Here is a 23,220-nt window from a genome sequence, read left to right on the forward strand (position 1 = left end):
TTATAAAAGCAACCCACCTGCCTTGATTTTTGAAGGGTACTTTCATATTTCCTTCAATGAATTCAATAATTTGATACAGAGCAGTGTTCTGTAAGACTGTGCATGCATAATTTTTATAAGTTTTTATTGTGATATGATATATATTTAAAAATTTTAAACCACAAGTTGGATTTGATAATTCAACCAGTTCAATAGGTTGACAGAAACTTATTTTCAATGATATAAATAAATCATTTCCATTATGGTTGTGAAAATTGAAATAGAATTTTTTAAATCCCTTAAAATTTGGGTAAAAGCAGTATTTAAATCTTTTTATTGTATTTGCATATTTTAAAATACTATTTCAATGTGAAATCAGGCATGATATTGTCATCAATTCTGTCAATTTTTAAATGAAACCTTTCTATTTTCAGCAAAGTTCATGGAAGAAAATTCGTAGTATTATAAGATGGTCTCCCTTTGTTCAGGTGTTTAAAAAGAATAGGTATCCATGGATACAATTAGCAGGTCATCAAGGTAATCTTATTATTATTTTAAAGTTACCAACTACCATGCAATTGCTTGGAAATCAGAAATCAAGATGTTTTTGTCTTCTGTTCAACAAGAGAAAAACTGGGGTCTGTTCCAGAAAGCAGAAATTTCCAAAATTTCTCTAATTTATAATAGTGAACACTGCTTCAACTCTGTACCACTGCCTTCTGTTGAATAGTAACTTGTTACCTTTCAACCATCCATATCTCTAACTTATAATATATTTTTAATATTACAGGTAATTTTCAAGCAGGTGATGCAGGTTCAGTATTAAAGAAATTAGACAAGAGAGAACAGAACTGTTTTAAAAAAGTAATGGAGGATATATTACGTCCCTATGTTCCTGAATATAGAGGTGATGTTGAGCATATGGGAGAGAGTATCCTTTTTATCAATATAACATCAACTAGACATCTAAGAGAAACTTCAGCTAATATAATTGAATAAGAAAAATTTATTTGCATTTATCTTGTGCATGCTCAGATCACATAGCTTTTTCCTCACAGTAATTGATGCAGTTAAAATGTTTTCATTGACTCCTTAACCATCTGTACAGTGTATCTACAATTACAAGATTTATTATGTGAATTCAACTCGCCGTGTGTGATGGATATTAAGATGGGAGTTAGAACGTATCTAGAAGAAGAATTGAGTAAAGCCAGAAAAAATCCTAGTTTAAGAAAGGTAATTGAGAAATTGCATTTCTACTACTTAATGATAATTCCCAGATGAATGGAAAGAAAGAAGAATTTAATTGTTTGCCAGAGAAATGGAAGAATGGAATTGTAAAATCCTGTCTACCTAGAAACATTAGATATCTAAGTATTTTTGATGATATTTGGAAGCTAAAAATTTATTTTATTGCTTATGATAATTTGACTGACAGGTCAATATTTTGTGATATAAGATCTGATAGGGTCAACTCAACTAATATTTGTCTGACATAATCTGAACTATATCTATATTAAATGTCCAGGTTTGGCAAAATATCAAATTTTCATTGACACAGCTATATCATAACAGGTTTTGACTGAACAAGTGACATTTTTAAATGGCTTTTATTTTGATGTTATATATTGCTATCTAAATATTGGCTTAGTTTGACATTAATATCTTGATGAAATATAATATTTACATAGGATATTTCACGCATTCGAGCATTGATAACACAATCTTTAAGCCACAATATGACCCATTGACCCTTTTTGACGTCAAGCTTTTAGATATGTGTAACAGAGGATGTATTTATAGTAGTATATTTCAATATTAAACATGAGTCTCTTCATATTGACATCTGTAAATAACCGTGTAAGAAGAATGAGAAATTAATTACGTTTGAAAATGTCCTAAAGGGATTGACCTGTATATCCTTACCCCACCTTGCTCTGATTATTTACTCTAATAATCATGATGTTAGTCAGTCATATTTCATTATAATTATTACAACACACTGCTAGAATTACATTTACTTAATCTTAAAATCTGTTTATATTTATTTACGGTAACTGATTTTAAAAACGAAGTTAAAAAGAATAATAAGAAATAGCAACTTACAATGTTGTTGACACACTTAAAATAATATTTAAGGAACTGTGCTTCAAGAGGCAAGGTAATTTAAAAGTATAATATCTAAATCCCTGACTAAGGTCTATTATGATAACATTGGTAGAAAGATAAGATGATAAAAGACCAAAAGTCAATAATGAGGCTTAAGATAATGAAACTTGAGTCAAAATAAACCATTTATGCCTTGTTTTGTGTGTCCAAAAACCCAACATAATTTTCAAAAGCAAAATGACTGTTAAAATGATGGTGATACCAATTATGATACAATTTTATGACATCTTGGTTACACAAACACTTATCTGTCAAGTTAAATCAATTATGTGGCCTGTGGAAACCCTGTTTTATCAGTTGATACCATACGAATTGTAGGATATGTATCAGAAAATGATAGAAGTTGATCCCAATGCCCCTACTGAAGAAGAACACCAGCAAAAAGCTGTTACAAAGCCTAGGTATATGCAATGGAGAGATGAAATGAGTTCCTCAGTTAACTTAGCATTTAGAATTGAAGGTGTTAAGGTAAGATTACAAAAAGAATTTAATCTTACCTAAGACACTTATTAAGAGGATTGTTATGTGAGATTACATTATTCTATGTTTGATGAGAGTTTCATCCCATTGGCTAGATTGTATTGTCTCATAATCATAATGTACTGGATACAGCCAGAAAACTTATATTTTTCTCTCTGCAAGAAGTTTCTACTTGGGTAATTACGAATCTGATCACCTTGAATTTGTCATCTTTGTTTGTACTAGAATGAAAGGCTTGACATTGAAATATATAATTAGATTTTCATGATTGTCAAAACCATTCTTATTTTATCTGTAATGTGTAGTTTAGTATAATGTGTTGTAGTTTTATATGTGTTTTACTGTAATATGTGTTATACACAAACAGGATTGGCTTATGTCACACAATGTTTACCTACAAACTTTGTGCGGAATGACTTGAAAACAAAATCTCTAATATCTAGTTTTTGAAAAAAAAAGAATTCAAAGAAATATAGATGTAGAGCCTATTTAGATATTTTTGCATTGCTCAAAATGAAGTTTTAGAAAGTCCACTTAGCACTGTTCTATAAAACAAGTAGAAATTAAAAAAATAATAATTATAATAAAAATGATAATTAGACAAGTTTTACTCCGACATCATTGCTGAATTAATTCACCACCTCAAATTAAAAGTTATGATTTGATACAGCCTGAAACAGACATATATATATAATGTATTTTTTTATATGTATTATAGAAAAGTGATGGGGCTTCCAGTAAAGATTTTAAAAAGACAAAAACCAGAAATAAAGTGAAAGATACATTAATAAGTTTTATTGGTGATAATACAGATATGCTTGTAAGTTGTCTTGAAAGTAGACTGATCTTTTTGACATACTCAAAAGGAAATATTTTCCCCTGACATCTTTCACTCAGTACTAATGTCTTTGTACACAAGTAACCATCTTATGCATTTGTCAACTTATTCTACAGAGTTGAATTCATCATCAGCACAGCTAGATTTGAAATGCAGACTTGATCAAAATTTTGATGAACAATCTAGAAAAAACACCAAAGCAAGTTTATCAGTATTTTTGTTTTTATTTCAGACCAAATATATACAAAGGTTGAGAGCAATAAGAATAACACAAGAATCTTCCGAATTTTTTAAAAGACATGAGGTAAGAATATGTGGATTTCATGTTTGTTTGCACTACCAGCTTTTCGTCTTACTTTTCATTACCAAGCTTATTTTTGAGTGACATTGGAACATATCTTTTGTTAAGTTTTGCTGTTATATTTTACTGGGTTTCAGAGACATTTCTTTTATATTACAGGTGATTGGAAGCTCGTTATTATTTGTTCATGATGAATCTGGTAACGCAAGTGTGTGGGTAATAGACTTTGGTAAAACAGAATCCATACCTTCTAATATAACTATCGATCATAGATCAGAATGGATTGAAGGCAATCACGAGGATGGTTATCTAACAGGACTGGATAACCTAGTGTCAATATTAGAAGAGATCGAAAATGAATTGTGATTTAATTGTGATGTTTGAATGTTGATTGACATCTGTTTGAACAGGTTGTGATGTGATAAGTTCATTCTATGTTGAAGGTCAATTTGAATGAAGTGGTGAATAAATTGTTGACCAGTGAAAGATAAACACTACTCAATAAACAAGGTTTCATTCATTGAAGTACATGTGTCCATGACAGTTTTTTATTGGATAAAGTGCTATTTTTCATCTATTCCTCCATGTCTAAGAAAAACTTAATATTATTTCTATGTATTTCATTTTTACCCATTTTTGTGAATTAATGAACTATGTAACGTTCAAATTCAATTTTTAGCAAATACACTAAAATAGTGCAGACTAGAATTCAGCTATAATAATACAAAATAAGTTGAGTTGTTTCAACAGTCTACCTCAAGAATACTTTCATGCAAAGTTAGACTCCACTGAATCTGGCATATTGACATTCATGTTGTAAATTCAAAGTTAATAGATTTGTCCTTTACATAATATTGATTATCATTATTAGTAAGCTCATTGCTGAAAATGTGCTAATGGCTATATTATAATTATAATGTTCAATTATCTATTATTATCATTAGAGCTAATATTTCATTCACATTACCATTTTATCACATATATTGAGCTATATCATTATGAAGGAAGGTTGTTGATCATAAACTTATATATACTACAATGAGCATCAACTGTGATGTAAGTCATTGTTACCAGATTGCAAGAGGTTGTTGAAAGGGATATCTGATTTTTGTTTTAATCTGATTCTGATTTACACTAAATCGAAATTTGAAATAACAGAATCATCAATTATCCCTAATATACATGCATGTTAAGGCTAAAAGACCTCTATTATGCCTTGAAGTTTCTAAATGACATTGTATCTATCTTGAAGGCCTAACCTTGATGCTCATTCATGTCATATTCCAAAATAATTCATCTGACCAGGCTTTTTGCTGGACACAGATTAAATTTTTTACAATTCAACCATGTATCAGGGTAGTTATCTTAAGGAATGTCAGGTTTTTTATGTGTTCTGAATCTCATTGCCTTAAATCTCCACATTTCATCAAAAGATGGCTTCCATTTTAGTTTATACAATTTTCATAAAAATGAAAACAGCCTTGTGTAGTGCTTAATAGGATCTTATTTTCTTTACAACAACTACTTGTTAAATATATATTAGCCTAATGGCTTTGTTTCTGTACATTAGAACAATTTCTACTTCTAACTGTGTTTCATTCAACATATAATATATTTCTGAATGTTCAATAAATTTCTACTATGATTTCCAAGTGTCTTGATTTTATAGTTTTGTGGTCACATGCCGATAACCCTATCACAATAAAGACTGTCCCTGATTTTTTGCCAATAGAAGAAAATAATGAGTGTGAACTGTTGTTGGAAATATCATGGAAAATAGTTAACTGTAGTCTTACCAGTGTGTTCAGAAACATTGTTACCTCCCATTAATTGAAATAGTAAATGTGCATACTGTTCATCTTTCTATATATATTATGGAGCTGAACGAAAGAATAGCAAAGTCTCAAAGAAAGACTGCAATTCCATGGACAGGACAAAATCGGACCGCATTAATTTCATTTTATCATTTGTCAGCATTGTATTACTTCATTTACTTAAGCCATTTCAATATCAAAACTTGAAACACTAGGAAACGATAATTATAGGCCTAGATTGTTTTTTTTTTAATTTTGGGTTATGAATGTTGACATTATCTCTTTAAAGACAGCCTGCGTGGCAAGGTAACATACGCCCACTGGCAGCTGTCAGAAATGATAAAACAGTCTTTAGTGACTAAAGTAAGAATTTCTCATATTGAAGAAATTTTATTAGTTCAATTATATAAACTAGTGTCCAAAAGAAACGATACCAACTTATTTTCAAAATTGTTTTTTACTAAGTGAATTGTCTAATATGAAAACATGCCAATTCGTATTGCACATCCCAAACATAGCATAGTCGATAAAAATACCGGGAACACGTGATCACTTCCGGGAAAAAACGTAAATTTCGTGAAAGTGACATTTCCCTCTCTAGCATGTTCTGCACGTGCATAAAAACTGTATAAAACGGCTAATCAGACACGTTGATATCACAGCAACAAAAAGAACACAAGATATGCCACGTTTGACAGCCATCGAGAGAAAGAGAGAGAGCCGTTGGAATGGTCCAACAAGGAGCGACACACGTCGACGTCGCCAAAAGGTTGGGCTGCGCACGCATCACTATCACCAGGTTGATGCAGCGGTTACGTCAGACAGGTCAGACGTCAGACAGGCCCAGGAGTGGAAGACCACGAGTAACCACGCCCCGTGAAGATCGTTACATCCGGGTATTACACCTGAGGAACCGCACCTTAACAGCGACGTCCACGGCGGCTACAGCACTGGGACACATGATCAGTCGACAGACCGTCTACAGGAGATCACGGCAGTATGGTATCCGGCCACGTCATCCCTACCGCGGACCGCTCCTGACGCCTCGACACCGGAACAACAGACTGATCTGGGCCAGGCGAGTTCGACGTTGGTAACAGCGGGACTGGGCACGTGTTATGTTCTCTGATGAGAGCAGATTCCTCATCTTCAAAAACGATGGACGGCAGCTTGTATACCGACGATTTGGTGAACGTTTGGCGCCTAACTGTATCCAACAGGTCCGGCCGTTTGGAGGTGGAGGGTTAATGGTTTGGGGTGGCATATGCGGTGACGTCAAAACGAGGCTTGTCGTGGAAACCTGAATGCACAGCGTTATATTGATGACATCCTACGGCCTGTTGTGGTGCCCTTTATTCAGCAACAGCCTCGTGGACTCCTTTTCCAACATGACAATGCAAGGCCACACACAGCAAGATTGAGACAGAACTTCCTTGCCAACACCAACGTACAGGTTTTGCCATGGCCCGCATGTTCACCGGACATGAATCCCATCGAGCACTTATGGGACCACATCGATCGGCAAATCCGACGTCGCCGTGTGCCTCCAGTCAACGTCCAGGACTTGGAACGATGTCTCCTCGAGGAATGGCAACGCATCACTCCCAACGTCATCAGACGTTTGACGGCATCAGTCCGTAGGCGTGTTCTGGCATGTATTGATGCTCACGGTGGACATACCCGCTACTGACTTGACTTTGTGACGTGGTGTGACATTTCCCGATGTTTCTGTGATCAGTGCTCTAACGAAATGTTCTTTTTTCGACCCCACCCATCTTTAAAGGCTTGTCATATTGGTTGAACAGATTTTATTGAAATGAAATTTTTGTACAGATGTTGTGAAAGGATTTCTCAAAAGCATAACACCACTCCTAAACTTCTGCATTGTTTAGTTTTTCTTTTATGTCGTTGCAAACAGGTGGTATCGTTTCTTTTGGACACTAGTTTATATTTATTTATGCTGAGTAATTCCACAATTTTTTTTTAAAATCAATATCAATAATCCAAATACAACAAATTATTAAATCACATAGCTCTAATCAAGGCAAAAAAACTCAAGGGAAATAACTCTAAAACCGTTCATCGAAAATCATCAAGTTAAAACTTGTACACAATCTCATCAATATAAATGATCACACCAAATTTCATTAAAATCAGTTGAAAGCTGTAGTCTCTGTTGTCAACATGTCAACTCGTTGACAAAATTTCGTTGGTTAACTTGTCTACAAAAGTTAACTCGTCCACAAAAGTTAACTCGTCTACAATATTTGCCGAGTCAACTCGTGAACAAAAAGTTCATATGATGAGGAATTAAGGTTTTCATATAGAAGAATTTTTAACTACCTTCATTATAAAAGACTTCTGATCAAAAGGAGACAATAAAATTTAACGATTAAATTAGGATCGATATGATTTTACTTTTTCAACATTATAGCTTGTAAATATGTCTATAATGTCTAGAGTTGTTAATTCTCTAATAAAAAAAGAATCGCAAAAGAGGCCTCCGTACCTGTTACGCCAAAGTCAAGGCATGAAAACAAGGTTCATCCAAGTACAGTTGCCTAGTATGCCTCATTATATTTGTTTACATCTTTTGTTTCTAGTAATTGTAAATTGAGGCAACTAAATAAGCTAATTAGAAACCTGAGATAAATGCCATTTTTTGTGCACACTACTAATATTATTAACCTACTGTTCTGATTGTAGACTGTAGAAAATTGCCATCTAATGTCAATGACCTGGATGTATTGAAATATGGTTGTTAAGGCAATGCTGGGTATGCTTTAATGTGGCTTGCAATAATCAATATTTAACAACATTGTCAATTTGCATTTTAGGTCTAGGCCCTGCCTGCATTCACCTTCAGTACTGCTTCGGTGTGCCATTACAATTCTTGAGATGTAGACCTATGTAGTGCATTTCTTTGAGTAAGACAGTTAATTGGCATTTCATCTAGGTCTTGAAACCATTTCCCCTCTGAGCATAATTAATTTATTTGCAGCACGTACCAACGATCCGAACTTTCCCCTACACCTGTCACGATTTTGACCTATATAAATCACGTGACTTAGATCGTAATGGCAAATCATAGATGTGTTAATTTTATAACTATGTGGCAAATGACATGAATATTCACGCAGATACATCGACGTAGTAAAAGGTTTTCTTTCGGAATCCAATAAAGAGGAAAAAGTGTGAGCAGTTAGTTATTTAATTTATTCAGTGAAATAAATGCTATCGGTATGTTATGTAGGTTTTGTCATGTTGAACTTCGCTTGTTTATTGTCCAGTTACAGGCTTATGGGGAGACTAGGTAAATTGTCGTTCATTAGGGTATCAATGAGCATAATGTCATATTATTGCTAATGGGCATCTAATCTAATGCAATGTCCGAAGGATTTGATTTACAAATCTATGTGTATTTCTTATTTACTATATTTAGCTAAAAAATTTTATTGAAACAGAAGATGTATATATTTGAAATATTATTGAAGACCTTTGCAGTAGGACATAAAACTCCATTCATTTTATTTAAGACCTCAATCAGGATGAGCTGCCTTTTATAGTAGGCCTACTGCTAACAAGTTGACTATATGAGGATATGTAATTTTCATTTACTAATATCTGAATTTTCCTAACTTCAATCACAACTGACACATGGGACAAATAACAGATTATGAAATTTGTGTTTTAGGTCATGCAACAAGTTTGAATATAAAAATGACAACATATTCAGGTATCCATGAAGATGATGACAGGTTATCTTCGAAATGGAAACACCAGAAAATGCAAAAATATATTCCCAGAAAACCAGGTAAAGAACAAAGTGTAATTAGTATATCAACTAATCACAAATATGCTGTTTGGTACAGTATTTTTGCATGAAGTGTATTCAAAATGTTTTGTAGTCTATGTATGTGAAATTGAGGCACTTACAGTTATAGTTTATTTACATTTTCTTTTAAATATCTATGATGCCAGTGATTCCATAAATATATGGCTAGATTATGATGTAGGTAGGCACCACTTTAACTAATACAAATTCATTTCAAAAGGAATTTGACTAGCTTACTCTCTCTGTTCTGTATATCATTATAAAAAGAGAAAGCTTATGAAATTCAAGAAATACTCGAATATCTGTACTTATGAACCCTGACTATCCTATTTGATTATTGGCCCAAGCCATGAAATGACAGTGAGAGTAGTTTCAATTGTCCATCTCTACAAATTAATCCTTATTTTTTCCAGACTCTGTGATAAGTGAGAGTGGTTATAGTAGTAGTAATAGTAAAGATAGTTTTCAGGTCTCAACCATCCCATCTACATCACATTTCCTACATTCTCCTTCCATTCAAGGTATGTAGGCCCCTATCACGTTTAATTTTATTAAGTGCAAAGGTATTTGGTTGCGAATTCATGTTATGAATTAATAGGTCATTCAAGTAAAACTAATGTCAGAATTCAAGAGGTTTTCTCAAAAAGATATTGTATAGTTAAATTAAAAAGATAAAATTTTCTCAATAAATTTGATAATTTTCCACCAATGACATCAGTTAATTCTTTTTAAGATACCGATAGTGATGATGTAGCTGCTGAAAGATATACAGAGTATAAAGCGACGGTAGAGGAGGTAAAATGAAACATGTTATTCACTTTCAATTCGACCTCCATCAATATTATCTCTATTCTGAAATTACTTATGTGCAGAGATCTAAACTAGCCTTCCAAATATCTATACATTTCCTAACCAATCTTCAAATTACAAAAGGATCTGCCTTATGTATTTCATTCTCAATGTATCACTCATATAGTAATGTATTTCATTCATATTACAGTCAGTTCTTGATTATTTCAGGAATTTCAAACAGGTACTTCAAACAATCAGCAAGAGAATGAGTCCATAACAACTACTGAAATTAAACAACTAGAAAGCAATAACTGTGTTAAACTGAGTACAGACCAGCAGTCTAATAGTATACAATCATCCACAAATCATCAACTAAAGCTTCAAAGTAGTGCTCCTATTAAATTCAATAGACTTTCTTCTGGTGAAGATGAACAAAGAAAACAAAAACGTTTTAATCGTACGGCCAAGGCTCTACGTGACTCAGGACTTTTACCCATAGCAATACAAACTGGACATTTATTAAAGAAAAATCTTCTCTTACAGAAAGAAATTAATAAATTAAAGAAAGAAGCTGAATTATTTCGTCAATCTTTAGATAGTGAAGAAAATGTGTCTGAAAATACAGCTTCAGATAGCAGTAGTTCTGATTAGTTTAGAATTTGATTGTTTTATTATGGTGAATTCCCCATTATTTTATATTATGGTAACCATTAGAAAAGTGACATACACCAATCCAAATTGTGATCCAATTGTCAAGTCAAACAAAGCCAGGTTTCCGGTATCCAGTCAGGCCATTTCATCGGGCAAGCACTGAAACACATGACAATATGGACTAGGCTGATAGCCAATTAAAGAGGATTGTTAACAGGTTTTGTAAATTTTTTATGTGTATCAGGGACACTGATAGCATTAATATGCACCATTCCAATTTCATTCTATGGTTCTTGCAATTCCACTAAAACTAACATGTTTTAGTGGAATTGCAAGAACCACAATCCCTTTAAGCCTTTGAATATATTTGGCAATTATTATACTACTATGTTAGTAGCACTCAGGATACAATACACATACATTATTTTAGTAGAAAACTAAGTACCATCCTTATGATTTGCAAATTTTGTAGACTTGTTAATGTTGCCTGACTCCACATTAGAGATACTACATTCCAGCAATATTTATAGTCTAGCAAAGATATTTTTGCTCATCCAGGTCTGATTCAAAACATAATCATGGGCAGTTCACTTTATTTTTGGGTAGGATAAATACCCTAACTATGCAGACTTACATTGTGTTAATTACTACATAATAATTATCATAAAATTATTTGTTTGACTATACACGTGTCTTATAGGTCAGTTTGTAAAATGTGCTTTGTTTATCATTGTTGCAAAGTATGATTATAATTTCCTTGAATTATATGTCTTTCCTCAATATTTCTGTTATGGTCAATTCCAATATTCATATTTAAAAATATAAGCTAATAAATATTTGTTTTTTATTGTATTATTATTTATAATCTAACAAATTGAACTTTGCATATATCTGCTGATTTTTGTAAAAGAGATCCAACATATTTATTTGATAGAAATCTTATTTGTAGATATTTATGAGATTACTAGATTACTAGTTGCAATTATTTTATTAATGAGTAATTAAAGCTATCCCCTCCTAAACTTTTCTTTTCTTAACATGAGATAAAATTATTGTGGCTAACAATTTCTCCTGTTGAATCATTGCAAGAAACACCATTTGGAGAAAGATTCTTTTAACTATTGCAAGTTGTTAAAATGATTAAGAAAACAAAGGACCAATTAAAGATCTCATAGGTTAATGCGATTGATTAGGAAACAATACATGTAATCATTGCAATGAATTTCACATCTGGTATGAATATAGCAAATGATTTTGTCACTTTGACTTCTGTTCCAGGCTATGTGAACTTAGTCTCAAATTTCAAGATGCATATTTTAAACAGGCTATTATTTGAAATGATTTTGACAGCAGTTAATCCAAGATTACAAAAATAAAGATTATGATCTAGATTTAACCACCAGTTCATCATAACCAGTTTGACTGTCCATTTCTCTATTAAATTCTGTATGTTTACATTCACCAATTAGTATTTCAGCTGTGGTGTGCACTATAAGATTCCCAATAACATGACCACCAATCACCTTGCCTTCAACATCACTCAGTGAAATGTGTAGATGACCACCATCTCCACCACTTAATGTTCCAACCAATGAAACTATCTCAAATGGTCCTTTTATATCAATTATCTGCAACGGATCAAGTTAAATTAAAATAGAAATTGACTAATGCTGACATTCTGTGAAGAAAAATTATGTTTGTGTATAAATTTTATAGCTGACATCCTAAGTTATGCTTTTTCCATGTTGGCCTTCATGCTTATGGAAAAAGGGTTGAAAATTCCAATTCTCAACCTATGCTAGGATTTGGACCTGCAGGTAATTGAACAAGTCTCATATAGAGTTAGGTTCGAGTGTACACTAAATGATGGCTTCGGACAATGTTTAACAATGCCTTCTTGCAAAAAATCTGTTCAAAAACATTAAGGGTGCCAGTGGTAAATTACAATATGGGTAATGTTTTCTTTACCATAGATACCAAAAAGTACTAAAACACTATGAAATTCACCTTACCTCATCTGCATTAGCTAATCTAATGGTGGCTTGTGTAACACTGCCAACGCAAGTAAGAATAAAAGCTGCTTTAAGATGGTGTGTCTTGATATGTTCTAATAAACATGTTCTTATTTCTTGTTCAGGCTGTAGTCTTAAAGGATAACACATTAATGAACTCATCTGAAAACAACATACCGGTACTGTTTATATAGAAAAATATCTCTATAATTCTATCATATAGCTAACGCTAACTGCTTTTCTTTATTTGGCTATTATTTTTCTTTGTTTCATGATGAAATTCTACCGAGCTCCTTAATTCAATAATTCTTTCTGTGTATCCACATTCATCTAATCATGTTCCTTGTTCAGATTGTCCCAGTCTCTTGTTTATGTGTGTCTGTCCCTATCTTTTGCTCATTTTGTCCTTTTCTTTTGTCAAGATTTTGTCGCTGTCTCTTGCTCAGATTTTTTTGTCCAGTCTAACAACTTTTTACTGTCTAAGTTTTGTCCTTGTCTATTTTTAGTTTAGGTTATTCTCTTGTCCTTTGCTCATATTTTGTCTCTGACAATTTTTCACCCAGATCTTATTCTCTATTCAGATTTTGTCCTTGTCTCATGGTCAGATTTTGTCACTTTTTTTGATTCTGTCTTTGTCCTTTGATAAGAATTTGTCATTGTCTGACAACTTTTTACCCTGATCTTTTCCCCTCTTCCCCTAATCTCTTGTTTAGAATGTGTTCCTATCTTTTGTTCATTTTTCCCTTGTCTGTTGTTGAGATGTTGTCCTTGTCTCTTGTTAAAAAATTTTCCTTGTCTTTTGTTAAGTATTTGCCCTTGTATCTTGCTCAGATTTTGTCATCGACTTTTGTTCAGATTTTGTCACTTTCTCAAGTTTCCGACAACCTTTAACCCAAATCGTTAACTTGTCATCCATTTTCATTTTGTCCCACTCATCTAAATAGACTTTGTCATGGTCTCATATTTTGTCACAAGCACTTGTTTCTTTCAATTTTTCAACCGAAAACTTTTATTCAATTTATTCATAGTGTGTCACGTTACCAATATAATAGAAATATCACAACAGAAATCACGTGCTTATATACCAGAACTGTTACCCAGTAGCTTACATCTACTGACCTAATACAATAGTGGAGTCAATAGGCTTACGTATACTATCCCTTGGTTCTACAATGTGCAATTGACACATTGCACCTAGTTTCAATCAATAGTGTATCATTTGCCAGATTCAAATAGACTGTTAACCTATAAAAATCTTAGGCCTACCACTAACCTTTTAATAATAACCTTTTCATAAACTGTTATTATCAATATCTTCAAATTTGGACATACACTTAAAGCTATCATGCTCAAATTAGGTTCAAATTGATTATTTGACGAAAGTTATAACTTAGACTATCAGCCATCGGACCGTCATATTTACTAGTATCAGTAGCCTTGTCATACTTGTTGATGGGCCTAATAACTAAGTAATAGGCTACTTATAAATATATCTACCATCACTTTAATTTCCGATGTCGGTAATATACAAATATTTTACATCTAGAAAATATGTGATGAGCAAGACATTTCATTAATATGCAAGTTCTAAATGGTATAATCAAAAAAAATGGGTCTACTTATCAGAGTCTATTCCTGTTTTAGAATAGGCTATATTAAAATTATGTGGTCTGGGTTATTTAGATGCTTAAATAACTTAGCTTTTCAAGTTAACAAACTGCCAATTGCAACGATCAGAAAAATCACTATTTAACAAATGAATAAAATATCGAAACACTTGTGATATATAAACACATAATCTAATTTCCAATTCAATCTGGGTGACATCTTCGCAATGCCATTTTATTACAAACTTGTTCTTATATCTTGATTGCAATAGCCATTCTTTTGTAAATACAGACAATTGATTGGATTGTAATTTCTACGTAAAGGAATACAGCTTATCAGAGGCCTCAATCGAATAAACATTCCATGGTACATGAAAGGTGACTATTGCGGTCAAGGTATAAGACAAAGTTTGTAATATTATGTGACTTACAATTACAATGGATGATGGCAATATAGGCCTTGGTATATCCGTGTTTTCGCGTGGGCGTATAAAAATGGATTTTATTAAAAAAACTTTCTGTTTACCACAGAATATCGTAGAACAGAGACGTAAACAGGGTCTAAAAAGGGGGCCATATTGTAGGCCTATGTTATTATGGTCGAAATAGGGGTTCAGTTTCAAAGTTTCATCGTAGGCTCAATGCCCTCATGCTGTCTATGACGACTAGAGAACCGTGTTAGAAAATATTATATACACTTTTTTAAATGTTATTATTACCAAAATCAGAATCACTGAAACTAACCAATAGAAAAACTGATGGTTTTGAAAAGGAACAATGCTACAAAAATGAATTAGAGGATCTAAACATCTGGTCTCTTTGAGTTCTTATCTCCCAAATTACGTTTAATTTCTTAATGCTTCAATTTAATTTCATAAAATCTGAAAAATAACAGTTTTGATTTTTTCAAGAGAAGATTAAGTTAATGCCTCAGTCATTTCTGCTCTTTAATAGCCTGTAATCTCTTGGCCACGATTTTGTTGTTCTCAATGAATTTATTTAATAAATGTATTGATCTTATTACATTTCAAGTTTTGTTTAAAAAAAAAATTCATAATTAAAGCTATATGTTATCATTTAAAAATATCTTAAATAAGAATCGTGATTTTAGAAGAAAAGTATTCTTTAACAAAGAGTTTCATCCGAGTTAAAGAAATTCTACAATAAATCATCAACGCCTTTTGTAAGAAAATCCACGAATTATCATCATTTTTTGGTTCTTCAATCCTATAAATTGGACAGTGATAAATTGAAATATCATTTTCTGTGTAACCGTCATGCAGCATGCACGAAGGTATAAATTACGTCTTATAAGCAAAAAGGATAGTTTTAAGACGTTACATTCTGAATGGTATGTTGATTTTTTTCCTTTAGAATTCTATAAGATATTGTAATATTGTTTGGCTTCCAATTGATAATTAGACGTTGATGGAAATATTCGAAATAGATTTTTACGTATAATTTTATATGAAGATGTAATAGCTTATTTTATTAATCAAATCTTGAAATAAAATGGATACCAAATTTCATTGATTTAAATTAAAAAGAGTAATTTATTTGAACAAAATGACAAGTTTTACTGATTGGTGAGTTTCTTCTTCAGATAAAAGTAAACGACCAGGCTAGGCACTTCAGCTTACTTTTTTATATCCACAGTTGTGTTCAGCACAATGTGCATATAGATTTTTTGAGCATGACCAAGAGTAGGTAGGAGCTTATTTTCCAAAAGCGGTAGAAGCCTGGTATTTCTCGATGGTACCAGCTTCATATGTCGATTAAGTTAGGCCTATGTTCGTGGAAGTTCATATATTTAGCGATGCCGTCGGCATCAAAAACACAAAATTAACTTCATGAATATGGGCGAGACCAATAAAATCAAGAATTCTTATAGGCTAGTCAGGGTTTTCCGGACACGGATTCTTAAAACTATATTGTTAATTTTGTCAATTTAATACATGCCATCTGATTTTTTGGTGTAATGTTTTGGGGGTTTTATGTTTTGCCAGTATGCTATCGTCTTACAGTACAAGTGACATAATGACATTTGCGATCAATGGTAGGCTCAATTAATTTTATCGTTTCACAATCCAAGTGGCACATTTACATTTGAGATCAATAAATGAATGCTATCATATTACAATACAAATGGCATAATTACATATAAGATCAATGGTAAATTAATGCTATCGTGTCACAACCCGATAGGCAAAATTACATTTGAGATCTATGGTAAATTGGTGCTATATTTATATTTTAGACCAATAGTAAGACTGTTATAATTACATTTTAGATTAGAGGTAAGTTAAATTGGTAGGCCTATTGTTTAATGCGGTCTGGGGTAGGCCAAAAGAGTTTTTTTTTATGGTATGTGCAAGAATACACTTTTTGTATCTACATAAAGAATATACACCTAATTAAGAAAACATAAATGGTTGTCGTGATTACAGAAGACCTTTTAGTCTCGTTAATCATAAGATGTGCACCTTCTGAATTTTTATCTAATCTAAAAAAAAATCCAATTATAACTTCTAGGGTTCTATTGTTTGATTTATAGAGCGGTAGATCACAAAGGGGTTTATTTTTCTTATGTATATTTATCTAGTTATATGAATTATGTGTGTGTGTGTATTTCTCATGAATGAAACAGCATATCAATAACCTTTCAGTTTGTTGCACGGACAATTTGCAATAGTGTTTTTCAAGACATCACTGGAAAGTTCTTCAGGCATGGAGCTGAAATTGTGAAAAATATTGATGGACATATGGACATATTTACGTTTGATTAAAATTCGTTAAGTATGAGTTATAAATACAGAAAGTTCTACTAAGAGAGTTGAAGTAACTCGGTAATTATCTATTCAATAATTAGCGATTAACTTTAATTATCTGTGGTAGATCCAGCTACATCCAAGAGATCAACAGCCCTAACCATGTTACCAAGCTGCAGTCATACAAAAATAGTGGCCAGTTGTAATTTATATCGTAAGCTGGTTAGATGTTTGTTTGTAGGCCTATCTGAAAAGTTGATATGGCAAGACAAGCAAATCAATGATAATATTATTGTTGTCTGATGTTTATATGAGAGTGGACTCCCTTTTCCCGCGCGTGCAACTGGAGATTTGGAGTATTCATTGTTGAAATGGTATGCTAGAAACGAAATCGCTTGTTGAATTGAATTTTCGAACAATGTAAATATATTACATATTCTAGTATATATGATAAAGTATCTGTTTGATAGTGTAATGGTTTCATAATGTAAATAAAAAAAATCAATGCCCAGTTTCTATTGCAAATGACTTCTCCATAGATATCTTGAAAGTAAACAAACATGTCGGAACTGAAGAAGACAGAAAATGTGCCAGAAATTCAGATTAATGATGCCGAAGGCGTCTCCATGGTAGAAATTTTAGAGGAAGAAAACAGATTGAAAGCAGATGCCGCAGCTGTACTTGGTGCAAGTGATGATAAGAATTGCACTTATGATCAGGTACCGGTAATGTTAGGCCGTGGATATTCGCCACCCGGGTGGCGAATAGTCCACGTCCATTAATTTGACTATTCGCCATCCGGGTGGCAGAAAAATCTCTAAAAATTCATAAAATGTCAGCCTTTTTGATATAACTGTTTCTTTCAGTGACATATTGACTCTGAGTAATTTTTAATGGATTTTGTCAGGTTCAGACAAGACCGTGTTAATATAAATTTAATTTCTTGCAATGAAACGAAAGTAGAAATTCCTCCATTTTGTTTACACCAAATTAGCATACATCCCAAAAGGCCCTGTTAGTGTTGCTATGAAATTTAGCATCATACGTTTGTATAAGAAATCCGTAGAAAAAAAATGAAATAAAATAAAATTTTACGTCCTACTTTTCTGCACCTGTATGGGCTACTGAGGATGGGCAAACGCCATGCAGTGTGCAATGAGGGAAATTTTGTCAGGACAGCGACATTAGCCTACTCTTATTTTCGATTTCCAACTGTCGAGGGATCTTTACGTTAGTAAAAAAAAAGGTTGATGAAGATGTGTAAATAGTAAAAAATAGACATAGCAGGCGCATGTCCAAATTGTGTCACATTTATCCTAGATGCATTTTCCAAGCCCTTCTGATCCCAAACACCGACGAGGGGAAATCGAGTCGAAAAATCCAAAGATGACGGGTGGTAAGTATTGCGTAAGGGTTGTAATAAGGCGTACGATAATACACAATACTGACCGGTGGTAAGTAATGTGTACGGGTGATAATAAGGCGTACGATAATACACAATACTGACGGATGGTAATAAGGCGTACGATAATAAACCATACTGAAGGATGGTCAGTAATGTGTAAGGATGGTAATAAGGCGTACGATAATACACAATACTGACGGGTGGTATGTAATGTTTACGGGTGATAATAAGGCGTACGGTAATAAACCATACTGACGGGTGGTAAGTAATGTGTACGGGTGATAATAACCCTGTGTTCTTGGTTACCACCCTCAGCTCTTGTTCACCACCCTAGCTGTTGTTCACCGCCATCAGTTCTTGTATACCACCTTTAGTTCTTGTTTACCACCCACAACTTTTTGTTACCACCCTAGTTGTTTTTCATTAACCTAGCTGTTGTTTCCCACCCCAGCTGTTGTTCACCACCCTCAATACTTGTTTACCACTCACAATACTTGTTTACCACTCTCAGCTCTTGGTTACCACCCTAGTTGTTGTTCATTAACCCAGCTCCTGTTTACCACTTCAAATCGTGTTTTCTGCATTCAGCTCTTGTTCACCTACCCTCGGTTCTTGTTAGCCTCCCTCAACTCTAGTTTACCACCCACAATTCTTTTTGCCACCCTAAACTCTTGTTCAACACACCCAGGTCTTGGGTGCCACTACAATAGTTGTGTAACACCTAAAATTGTTAACCACCTTAAGCTCTTGCTCACCTACCTAGTTGTTGTTTACCACCCTCAACTCTTGTTCACCATCCTAGCTGTTGTTCACCACCCTCAGCTCCTGTTCACCACCCACAGCTCTTGTTCACCTACCTAGTTGATGTTTACCTCCCTAACACCCTCAGCTCTTGTTTACCACCCTAGCTATCGTTCAACACCACCAGTTCTTGTATATCACCCACAGTTCTTGTTTACCACCCCAACTCTTTGTTACCAACCTAGTTGTTTTCAATTAACCTAGCTGTTGTTTACCACCCTGAATAATTGATTGTTTACCACTCTCAGCTCTTGTTTCATTAACCTAGCTGTTGTTTACCACCCTTAATACTTGTTTACCACCCTTAATACTTGTTCACCACCCTTAATACTTGTTGACCACACTTAGCTCTTGTTTCATTAACATAGCTGTTGTTCACCACCCTTAGCTCTTGTTTGCCACCCTAAGCTCTTGTTCACCTACTTAGTTGTTGTTTACCATCCTCAGCTATTGTTCACCACCCTGGGTTATTTTTACCACCCTAGCTGTTGTTTACCACTCGTAGGTCTAGTTTAACAGTCACAATTCTTGTTTACCAACCTACATTTGTTTACCACCCTCAGCTCTTGTTCACAACCCTCGTTCCTGTTTACCACCTGCAGATCTTGTTTACCACTTCAAGCTCTTGTTGACCACCCTCAGCTCTTGTTTACCACCCCCAATACTTGTTTACCACTCGCAGTTCTTGTTTGCCAACCTCAACTTTTGTTAACCACCTTAAGCTCTTGTTCACCAGCCAATGCTCTTGTTGCTGTTAACCACCCTAGATGTTATTGATTAGCCCAGCTCCCGTTTACTACCCAAAAACCTTTCTGCCTTCAGCTCTTGTTTACCACCCTCGGTCTTTGTTTACCACTCGTAGGTCTAGTTTACCACCCTCCGTTCCTGTTCACCACCCGCAGTTTTTGTTTACCACTTCCAGCTCTTGTTCACCACCCTCACATCTTGTATACCACCCCAATATTTGTTTACCACTCACAATTCTTGTGTACCACCGACAATTCTTGTTAACCACCCTAAGGTCTTTTTTACCACCCTCAGCTTTTGTTCCAGCTTTCTTAAACTAATAGGGAATGTCAGGAATTCGCGTTTTTGGAATCCGATTCTAAAAATCTTCAAAGGGTGGGATCTCCCACACACTATATAAAAAATCCTTAAATTTGCCAGGAAATGTCAAGAAAAAACGCTTCCGGGCTTAAAAAAAAACAAATGCAGAGCCACGTGAGGTTTGTAGGTGACATGAATATCGAGACTAAATTACATAGAAGTGACTCAAAAAAGTGATCGCCAAATTGACTTTACACCGGTTGACTATAGATAGCCATCCAATGGGACAGCGATTATCAATTATTTTCGTACATTTTTCTGAAAGGAATTGCAAAAAAGCGTTTCTAATGAACATGAAAAAACATTATAATGCATGTAACGCTATAGCCTTCACAGCTAATAATGTCAGTCTCTAGAGAAATTAAAGTTTTAAAAACGGGTGGCAAATAAAAAATGAGGGTAGCGAATAATTGTTTGCCACCCGGGTGGCGAATATCCTCGGCCGTAATGTTAAGTAATGAAACTCACATTGATCACAATATTATTATTTATTGTCAAATGGCGCTTCACGCTGTACTTCTATGATTCATGTATGACTACTGGCACTGAGTACTGGCTCAAAGAGCCATTGCATGGGAAATAATAGATAGAAATGTCCAATATAAAGCAAGACTCCCTTTGTAGAAACTGCTTTGTAACAGTTTCCTCAACAGGGCTTACTCTGAGTACTGGTTAAAATAATCTATCCGTTATTGAACGTCTCAGGCTTTGTCCTGTGGCAACTACACATCTTATGTGCCACAGCAAAGGTTTACAAATATTATTGAATAATTAATTACTGAAACACTTTTACTTTTTTTCAGGGCTATATTCCAAGACAGGCACTTTATGCTTGTTCAACTTGTGCAGCATCTTCAGGCCAGATAGCTGGTATCTGTTTGGCATGTAGTTATGAATGTCATGAGGGCCATGATTTGTATGAATTGTATACAAAGAGGTTGGTAAATTAGAATGTCAGTGTTGGTGTGATATGGAAGTTTTGATATAAAAACCAATAATTTAGTGATCAAACTCCAGTTTTCCAAAATTGTGAAAGTAATAATTGTAAATTCCATGAGATTCATGTTTTTTTTTTCCTTTGTGGTTTTTGTCAATTGGAAATGAGAAAACTTTAGTTTTAATCCTTTTTACCTTAATGGTAGCACTATCATCCACTTAATTATCTATGGTGACTGTTCCCAGGTGATCAAACACAGCAATTTCATACTATACTCTTCAAGTTTTTATCTTCAGGGTTTATTATATTTTTGATTTTTATTGCTTAGCCTTCATAGGATTAAAACATCAAAGAAAATAATACTGTTAAGCCCAAATTCCATTTATGTGCTGTAAATATATTAATTTGTTATGTTTCTTTTATCAGGTATTTTAGATGTGATTGCGGAAATGAAAAGTTTTCAGATTTTGAATGTAAATTGAATAATGTAAGTGTATGAAATTGATTCATCTAAGTTCATCGTTATTATGTCTCCAAGAAATCAAAAAGAAAGATATGTCTATAGTCTATTTTCAAAAGTTATATTTTCCTGCTCTATGTGACAGCAAAACTTATCTTGTTTTTTTTTTTAATTTAGAGCAAAGGGGGAAACAATAGTAGAAATAAATATAATCAGAATTTTAAAGGTTTATATTGTTCATGTGAACGTCCCTACCCAGATCCAGAGGATGAGGTTTGTTTTGTTTAATAATTTTTAACTGTTTCCATCCATATGATCTAAATTTTGTTTCATCAATTATTCAATCAAGCTTTTACTAGTGGGTCTAGGGCATCAACAATCAGAACAAGTTTGGCTTTAATAAAACTAGAAATGTAAGAAATATGGCACAGAAAATTTTATCTTATGATCTCATTTAATAAGTCTATGATAATATGCAAATACCAAGCTTTTCTGTAATGATAGATCACATCTTTTGCTTATTTTGTATAATTTGTAATTTCTAGACAGAAGATGAAATGATACAGTGCTCATTATGTGAAGATTGGTATCATGGAAGGGTAACTCACCTTTATAATTTACACAGATTTCAATATGCATTTGTTGCAAATTTTCTGTTTTGCAAATGAATATATACTTTTAGTACCAGTACGGTATAGTGCTGTTCTGGCCAGTGGTATTTCTATTTATATTGGAATAAAAGCAAATAAAAGTTTGTTTTGAGAGATCTATGGAGATTTCTATATTTATGAAATGACCCCCAAAGTATCGGTAAAATCTCCCCTGTACCCCAAATGGGAGCCTCAGGTCCCCTTGACCCTCAGCTGATCTTTTCCCTTCCTCTATTTTTCCTTGTTTCATACTGGGATCCCTGAATCTTTTTATTTCATATTAATGATATTTTTTTTAAGCATCTGGGAATTAAAGATACACTACCATCAGATTATGAAGAGATGATCTGTCCGGGTTGTATCAATAAACATGAGTTTCTATTATTATATTCACCAGCAAAAATTACAGGTAAGAATAGTAATGGAAACTATCTAATTCATTATTCAGTATGCTTATTATGTTGTGTATTGATATTGTAATGTTTTCTTTGTATAATAAGAAGCTTCCTTTGTACTGTTTCTTCCTCATTATAAAGAATATGAAAATAAATTTCTAATTTTATAATTTTGCACCTTAAGTGTGTAGATTGTTTATTACCTGTTATATTTCAGAC

At 33.5% G+C, this 23,220-nt stretch overlaps 4 protein-coding genes across 4 annotated transcripts in view; 3 read left to right on the forward strand and 1 right to left on the reverse strand.

Annotated features, from left to right (window-relative positions):
• Positions 1-392: 392 nt before the first annotated feature.
• LOTGIDRAFT_212354 (hypothetical protein) lies at positions 393-5,416 on the forward strand (the record flags this gene model as incomplete). The annotated part of the gene is made up of 7 exons (XM_009048079.1): positions 393-516; positions 770-910; positions 1,088-1,215; positions 2,467-2,616; positions 3,347-3,448; positions 3,699-3,770; positions 3,927-5,416. 7 exons carry the CDS (start codon positions 393-395, stop codon positions 4,131-4,133), a joined length of 924 nt encoding a protein of 307 aa, XP_009046327.1. The 3' UTR covers positions 4,134-5,416.
• A 3,885-nt stretch (positions 5,417-9,301) lies between these two features.
• LOTGIDRAFT_156809 (hypothetical protein) lies at positions 9,302-10,859 on the forward strand (the record flags this gene model as incomplete). Its single annotated transcript, XM_009048080.1, has 5 exons — positions 9,302-9,395; positions 9,490-9,597; positions 9,830-9,937; positions 10,150-10,211; positions 10,437-10,859. The coding sequence occupies 5 exons, from the start codon at positions 9,302-9,304 to the stop codon at positions 10,857-10,859; spliced, it is 795 nt and encodes a 264-aa protein (XP_009046328.1).
• A 1,379-nt stretch (positions 10,860-12,238) lies between these two features.
• On the reverse strand, positions 12,239-13,021 carry LOTGIDRAFT_110886 (hypothetical protein; the record flags this gene model as incomplete). Its single annotated transcript, XM_009048081.1, has 2 exons — positions 12,239-12,487; positions 12,872-13,021. The coding sequence occupies 2 exons, from the start codon at positions 13,019-13,021 to the stop codon at positions 12,239-12,241; spliced, it is 399 nt and encodes a 132-aa protein (XP_009046329.1).
• Positions 13,022-17,604: 4,583 nt separating this feature from the next.
• LOTGIDRAFT_212357 (hypothetical protein) overlaps positions 17,605-23,220 on the forward strand; it is an 8,543-nt gene continuing 2,927 nt past the window's right edge. Inside the window, exons 1-6 of the mRNA XM_009048082.1 lie at positions 17,605-17,965; positions 21,363-21,496; positions 21,923-21,983; positions 22,134-22,229; positions 22,502-22,555; positions 22,907-23,015. Of these exons, the coding sequence (XP_009046330.1) occupies positions 17,807-17,965; positions 21,363-21,496; positions 21,923-21,983; positions 22,134-22,229; positions 22,502-22,555; positions 22,907-23,015 (613 nt within the window). The 5' untranslated portion in view covers positions 17,605-17,806. The remainder of the gene's footprint in view (positions 17,966-21,362; positions 21,497-21,922; positions 21,984-22,133; positions 22,230-22,501; positions 22,556-22,906; positions 23,016-23,220) is intronic.

The sequence above is a fragment of the Lottia gigantea genome (assembly GCF_000327385.1).
Source record: "Lottia gigantea unplaced genomic scaffold LOTGIsca_12, whole genome shotgun sequence".
NCBI lineage: Eukaryota > Metazoa > Mollusca > Gastropoda > Lottiidae > Lottia > Lottia gigantea.